This window comes from Leishmania infantum, chromosome 16 (assembly GCF_000002875.2).
Source record: "Leishmania infantum JPCM5 genome chromosome 16".
Classification (NCBI taxonomy): Eukaryota; Euglenozoa; class Kinetoplastea; order Trypanosomatida; family Trypanosomatidae; genus Leishmania; species Leishmania infantum.
Window position 1 is genome coordinate 370,340 of NC_009400.2, and position 7,500 is coordinate 377,839.

At 60.4% G+C, this 7,500-nt stretch overlaps 2 protein-coding genes across 2 annotated transcripts in view; both read left to right on the forward strand.

Moving 5' to 3' along the window:
* Nucleotides 1-29: 29 nt before the first annotated feature.
* On the forward strand, nt 30-1,319 carry LINJ_16_1020 (conserved hypothetical protein; the record flags this gene model as incomplete). The annotated part of the gene is made up of 1 exon (XM_003392341.1): nt 30-1,319. The coding sequence occupies one exon, from the start codon at nt 30-32 to the stop codon at nt 1,317-1,319; it is 1,290 nt and encodes a 429-aa protein (XP_003392389.1).
* Nucleotides 1,320-6,395: 5,076 nt separating this feature from the next.
* Nucleotides 6,396-7,500, forward strand: part of LINJ_16_1030 (hypothetical protein, unknown function) — a gene marked incomplete at both ends in the record, with an annotated part of 2,736 nt that continues 1,631 nt past the window's right edge. The window contains one exon of the mRNA XM_001464550.2: nt 6,396-7,500. This exon is cut by the window's right edge and continues 1,631 nt beyond it. Coding sequence (XP_001464587.2) covers nt 6,396-7,500 — 1,105 coding nt within the window.

A 7,500-nucleotide genomic window follows, 5' to 3' on the forward strand; every position in this document is an offset into this window, starting at 1 on the left:
ATGCTGCGTACGCGCACGTTCCTGCGTCCATGCCGCCGACGGCACTGCCGCGTCGCCATCGCCGATACGCCACCCACGCGCCGTTCGTGTACTGCACGAACATGCACCGGTTCCTGCAGACGCGGTACGCGGCGGAGTTTGCCTACAACTCCCTGCATCACCGAAGGCGAAGCGCCCGAGACCTCTATGTCCCGTTTGTGTACAACGCCTTCATCATGGCGCGGCCGTGGCAGGCGTCGCCGAAGTTCCTGCCGTACCTGCTGGAGCTGCACCGGAGCCGACGACAGGGGCGGGCGGACGCGATGCCGCCGACGGAGATCGTGCTGGACAACGTCGACGGCTGCGGCCCCGCATCGCTTCGCGGCGGCTTTATGGCCTCCGAGTGCGTGTTTGCCAAGTTCCTAGATAACACGACTTCGAACGAGGCGGTGGTGGAGCGCGTGCGGCAGGTGAACCCGCTGTACTTCAACATCAACGCCGGGTTCAGCAGCGCGGAGGCTGCGGACCAGCTGCGCCGCTTCCTGCACGGCAAGTTTCCGACTCCGGTGTACCTGGAGGTGGGCGGAGCCCCGCCCCCCGGCGAGGGCCTCGTAGACGGCGCGGGGGAGGTGGTGGGCGGCAGGACGAGGGCTGCCGGGGCCGCCGCGGCTGCTGAGGAGGAAGCGCTGTCGAGGCTGTTTGGCGACCTGATGGCGCTGCCGGTGGTGGGCGTTGTGTCGTACGAGGAGGGCGTGTGCCCGCTTGTGCGGAGCCTTGCGCTTGCGTTCGCGGGGCACCACCGTGGCGGCGTGCGTGTGAGCGTGGAGCAGCACGGCGGCGCGGCGCTGCGTGAGGCGCGCGCTGCGCTTGGGCACCGCGTGGTGAGCGCGATGCCTGCGCCTGCGTGCGCGTACAAGGAGCAGGTGAGCGTGGACCCCGCGGCACGGGGTGAGAGCGTTGCCGAGATTGCCCGGCGCGCCATGGGTGAAATGCGGGGCGGCGTGGAGCTGCCGTCGACGTGCGGCGCCGGCGGCGCTGGGCTGCGCGTGCGCGGGTTCGTGGTGGACGCGCGGACGCGCGGGGCGCCTGTGCGGAGCGCTGCTGCGCTGCGGGACGCGCTTGCGGTGCCTGCGCAGACGCTGTCGCTGGAGGACTTCCGCGCCGTTGCTGTTGGGCCGTCGGAGGGCGACGTGGTGCTGGTTGTGTCGCGCGAGGACGCGGAGGCGAAGGCGGTGCACTGGGTGAATGGGGCGTCGGAGAGTGACCTGCTTGTGACGTACCCGCTGCCGGTGGAGGCGTACGAGGACGTGGGCGCGGAGGTGCGGTGGTCGGTGCCGTAGTGGTCTCTGTTCTATGTGTAGCGGGCAAGCGGCGGGAATCGAGGCGAAGGATGGCCCGGGAGGTAATGAGGAGGGGGATGATGAAACGGCAGCGCAGTATTCTAGCACGGAGAGGTCCTGGCCGGTTCCGACTGCGGGCCACTTGCACTCCAGCCTGCACCTTTGCCGCACTGTCCTTGTGGGGATCCACTGAAGTAATGGAGTGTATGAGAGCTATTTTCGTAGGGTGCTTCGTGGACAGGTATGTAGGTGACTACTGTGTTAAGGCCGGTGCGCAGTCTGTGCGTCTTCGTGACCTCACGCTTGCTGTTGCGCTCCCAGGATTGCCGGGCGTGTTGGTGATTTGATGTGGTGTTGTGCTGAGTATGCATGGAAGGGACGAATGTGCATCGGTGTGTGGCATGGCATAGCCGTGCCGGTTTTGAGCGCGCCACTTGACTGGCAGAGGAAATTCGAAGGTGGGCGGACGAAAGCTGAACACAGGGCGATTGCGTTCGCATGGATTAGGAGGGCGATGCCGGACGAAGGCAAGTTAGGTCTGTGTGTGTCTGTGCACGGAGCCGCATGGGTGCAGGGGAAGGGGGCTGGCACGTTCTCACTCCACTTCTCCCCGCCCCCGCCTCCCATTCACCCACGTGTTGTCTAAGCCTTTGCGCAGGCTGCGAATGTCCGGCGAAGGCGGTGCAGCGCTGCCGACCCTCCAAAAACAATCGCCCGTAGAATGAGAGTTTGCGATCAGAAGCGCGACCACACCCCTCGCCTGCCCACCACGCGCTTGTATGTGCGCGTGTCTGTAGGTAGAGGTGCTCGTCGCCCCCCCCTCCCTCCTTTATATACACACGCACATATGTAGTCGATATGCACTACAGCCATATGCCCATGATACGTCCAAGGTATGCACATGTATGCGCAGCGCTTTATCGCTGTTTTCAGCTTTCCATTTCTTTCTGATGATTTCATATCGAATACGCCAAAGCATGGTGCGGCCGCGCTGCGCCATGCATCATGCCTTGCTGTCGTTGTTCTTGCAGCCGCGTGGGGTTCCAGATGAAAAATGGGGGCGGCGAGGAGGAAAAGAGAAAACACACAAGACGCATGTTTTGTTTTCGGTTCTCTTGTGCGCTCCTCGCTGGAAGACACAACATTTGTACGTCGACGTTCTCCGTGATGCTCGTGGCACCCGCACATGCGGCCATGAGCTCTTCGTCCTTTCTTGCTGGAATATGCTCGGTACGTTATCACTGCCTCATCACTGTTTCAGTGCAGTTCTCACATCGCTGTTTACTGCCGTCTTGCATCTCCGTCTGCATCGCGTTGCCATCCGCGTGCCACCAAGCGACTTCCCAGTTCCCAGTTTTGTGAAGAAGCAGGCACACCGACAACTTACCCCCTCCCCCGGTGGTTTTGAGCGGGTGGCACTGTCTGCACGGACTGCGCAACAAGAGAGGTACCCACACGAAAATGTCTAAGTGCACGCGCGACGGCGCAAGAGTGTTTCATGGCCCGTCTCGCGAGTAGCGTGATGTCTGCGTGTGCTCTCTCTCACATGGAGAGATATTGGAGTTCTGTTCGACCAGTGTGCCACCGGTGCTACTCCCGTCGCTGCTAGTGGAATGTGGTGTGGTCCTGGCCACAGGTCTGCCTAAAAGGATCAATGCGGCCCGCAAGCGTAGCAGAGACGTGGCCCAACTTGTTCGCTTAAACGTGAAGGAATGCTTAAAAGCGCTTGCGACTATCATGGAGCGCCAGGGATTGCACATCACGATCTTCTTTTACCGTATACCTCATTTACCTTTTTTTAACCACTCACGCGGCAATAAGTATTTTCAATTGCGTGGATCAGAGTGTGTGGCGGCCATGTCGTGAAGGACCGTGAGGCACCAGTTGCCGTAGGCTCAAGAGGGACCGGAGGAAACAGTGAACCGCTGATGTTGATGACTGACATTGAACCGGGAAGCATCGCAGCAAGGTCTGCCAACTGGCTGGGTGGCTTCAGGTACACTATTTATAATGCTTTATGTGTTGGCATCTGACGTGGCACTGCTTGATATGCCGTGGCGTGGCCGCTTGCCGCCGTGTCGCTGCGGTTTTTCTGTGCGGGATGTAGTGGCTTCGCGTCTTGCTTCTCTTCCCCGCATGTGAGGACGGGACCTTCCACTGAAGGGTATGCGAAGGCGCCGAGCGCATCTCGGCACCCCTTACCCTACTGTTCTGCTGCACAGGTCTTTCATCTCTCCTCCTTTTTTTCTCTCGGCCCGTATGACGATATGGGTCTGCTCTCTTCTTTCCACCTATTTCTCCCTCCCTCCACGGCTCCACGAGTCGGCGTGAAATAATCAGCTGCTTTATCGATTCCGTCATCAGCTTCGTAGGGATGCAGTGAACCATCTTCTCCCCTTGAGCGACGCCTACATACCCCCAGCCTCTCCCACTGCTAAAGACACGCACACACTTCGACACAGAAACATGTATGCACGTGCGTCCATCTATATGCTCGTCTCTCTGGCCTGTCTTCTCTTTTTTTCTCGATAGGTGCGCCTTCACATTGAACCATTCCCCCTCTCTTGACACACTCTCCCCCTCTTTTTTCGGTTTATTAGCGCTGCCTATGGGCTTCGTGTTGTGTCGTGTCTCAGCTGGCTGACGGGTCCTCTTGCACCCCTGCCCCATTCCTTCGACATCTCCTACCCCCTGACGTGTGCGCGTGGTTGTGCGCGCGTGCGCGTCCACTTGAAAAGTATGCAGCTTCGGTTGGGCGCAGCTTTACTTGTTTCTGTTTTCCCGGACCGCTACTTCAATAGGCGGGGTGGCGCATGCAGCCCAGACGTCGCGCGCGTCGACACAAAGACAGTCGGGGCCGCTGGGGCAGAAGGGTGCGTGCGCGCTGCGTCGCGAATAAAGGAGCGCAGAAAGAGGTGCTGCTGCCGTGTCTCTCTCTATTTGGTGAGCAGGGGTGGGATGGCGCAGGTCTGAGTAATGCACACTTCCTTCCTCTTTTTCTTTGGTCCTTGGTAAGTCTCGGGCGACTGTATGAGGCCATGCCGCATTCATCGTGCGCATGTGTGCGCTGGCGCACGAGATGCCATCTCTTGTGTTTTGCACCTATATGTGTTTCTCTGCTACTCTCGCTAGGACTGCAGTGGCATGTCCGACTCTGGCGCGCATGCGCAGCATGACCTCTCCGTGTCCTTTGCGCTTTATTTATTTTCTTCGTGGCTTCTCCTACCTGCCTCCCTCTCCATCTCTCTCTTTCGTCCGCCTTTTCCTTCGTCTCTTTTCCCTGGCATACGCCTCTACGGCACTGGATGAAGTCGACGGCTAGCCCCGTAGAGGATAACCTCTGCTGCGTCGTCCAGAGTCAACACGACCACGGGAGCGCACGCCACATGGTGTTTGTGTGTGCATGTGAGTGCAACCCATGGAGGAAAAAGCGCAGACCACGTGCTCGAGCTCCTCTCCCAACACCCGCCTCCGCACCTGTGCAGCCTTGCTGTCGCCGCGCACTCTCTCTACCGCTCGGCCGTCCACAGCATCCTCCCCTCATTTTTTTTTCTCACTGCTTTGCTCCCTCTCTCGCCCCAACACTTCCACCACCCTCACTGAGGGCGCGAGAGCGGCACTCGCGTGTAGTTGACGGAAGGATGAAGACGAAGGAGAGCTGTCGCGAGTGGCGGCGATGCATGTGCTCATGGAGTGGCGGCTAGACAACAGCTGCGATGCGTGCCGCTGAACAGCTTTAAGAGAAACAAACCCGCATCCATCCTCCTGCCTACATGCATGTATACTCTCGTGAAGGCGCGCATGGGATAGCGAATGTTGGCGGCTACCTCTCACTCTCTCGCCCCTTCCTACGCCAGCGGAGGAGTGTGCACCGGCCCCTGCGGGTGGAGGCACACGCATCTTTTTTTGTTCTGTGTACGCATTCTTCGAGACACAGCGGTGCGCCGAGGTCAGGGGAGAGGGGCGATCGATTCTCTTTCTCGTCCAGCGCAATCGCGGTGCTTGCTCTGCCTGTCAGTGCCACTTCTGACTTGCGTTCGCTTTGGGAATGCGCCCCAGTGACGTCATGGTCCTCTTCTCTCTCGTTGTTTCCACTCGCCATGCCTTTCGAGTAAGTCATGCCCCCCCTTCTGACGCCTCCACCCAGTGAGTCAGGAAGCTGGAAGGACGAGCGGCTCCGCACTCCCGTCCGTGCACACAGGCACAGGCATATACACGTACCGATGCGCTTGTATGGAGAGACGCGCTCTGCTCCCGCTGGCATGGCCCTCTCTGTGTAAGCGGCACGACCGCACACATGGCAGAGGTCGGGCCGACTGGGACGCGTGTGCCGACTCGGTCAATGGCCTCGGGTGTACCTCGCTCTCCCGCCTCTTCTATCTGCACGCCTGTCGCGCTGGCGAAGTATAGGCGATATTAGGATGCACACGTGTACACTCTCTGCGCTCCCTCCGTCCCTCTTCTCGCTCTTCTCTTGTCCCCCTCTCTCTCTGTGTGTGCGTCGTCGCCTCTGGCATCTCGCCGGCGAGCAGAACGACGACAAACCCGTCACACCACAGGCAGCACGCGGCGCAAGGGAGCCTGCCTAGACGGAGTCCATCTCCCCTTTCCTTTGATAGGGTAGAGGCGCGTGGTGAGGTCTCCGCGTCTTCTGCACCGCTTCCTCCCTCCATCCTACACCTTTTTCTTGTGTGTTGCGCCTCTTTCTCTCGCACACACTTGTGTTCTGGTTGCGCTTCTTTTCCGTGCCGCCGGCCGAGCCGTCCGCTCTGCTTCTTTCCTCTGCTCTCACCCCCCAACCTCCTCCGTCGCCTCTGTCTTGTTTCGTCGCGTGCATCTTCCAAAGACACGCCACACGTTCCTGCTTCACCCCTTCTCCTCTCCTCTCTCTTCTCGGTCTCACCGACAGCTGCCGTAGCTATCAAAGACCGCTTTACACGCGTCTACGGGTACCGAGTATACGCGTGTGCGTGCGTGCGTGCGTGCGTATGTGTGCCTGTCCGCCCTGTTGACCACGGACAGAGGCTGAACCACTACTGCCCCTCGATCGCTGCGGCTCTGTCGTGTCGTTGGCCAATGCGCCCGCTCGTCGTCAGACGCCCTTCCGCTCAAGAGGCCGTGCGAGGGCCGGTCGCCGGCACGGATGTGCACCTCCGGCGCAGAAAGCAACGTGTCGCTACAGGGACGTTCTCCTTCCTCGTTGCCGGCGTCGTGGCGCTTCTCTTCTTTGGCTGCATCTTTCACGGGATGTTGTCGTCCGCGCATACGCGCAGCGGCGGCGCCGTCGGCGCATCGATCAAGCCAAAGGATGATATGATGGTGCGAGCCCCACAGAATGAGAAGCTGCGCCGCCAGGGACAGTGGACAGGCACTACTCGAGCGCCAGTGGTGAAAGGAAGAACCAGCTCATCCACGACGATAACTGGCGCGAACAAGACTTCCGCATCTTCCAGCTTGCCGCCTCCGATACTGCCCGCGGGCGGCGCAACGCCGGCGGCACTGAATGTTCTACTTAATCCGAGATCCCAAGCTCCGTCCGAGCCGCCCGCTGCGGGGTCGTCAGCCGCTTTCGAGGCATCCGGGAGAGTGCATGGTGCCAAGGCCACCGCTCCGACGCGCATAGTGACTGCGGGACTCCATCCGGCCCCAGCACCACCATGGGTCCACCGTCTGCCCCCACAGTTCTCACCAATGATAAGACGCCCCAACCTTCCAGGAGCACAAGCTCAGTATACCCCCGAGGAGCCGCGCCTCCTGCCTGGGCTGCAGATCCAGCGGCGCACCTTCAACCCGGCCGAGCTGCTTGAGCGCTTCGGCGACACGGACATCATCTACAGCTTCGTCAACGGCAGCGAGGCGAACCACCAGTATCGGAAGGCCATGCGAATGTTCTGCATGCAGGAGATTCTCACCTTGGAGGGCACTTCTTATGCGAAAGGGCATAGGTTCCTGACGCCCCGCCCGAACACCGGCGAACCCCCCACGGCCTCTTCTAACAGTGCGCCCGCGAACCCGTTCCAAGCTCTGTTTCGGTTCCTCCATTGCGCACCAGAGTTTTTGAGAGGCACGCAGAACCCCATCCGCACAACAGGTGATGTACTGCAGGCTGTCATAGCTGCTGCCCGCCACGGTGTCGACAACCGTGATCGCGAGACGGACGAGCTGCGGCACAGCCTGCGCA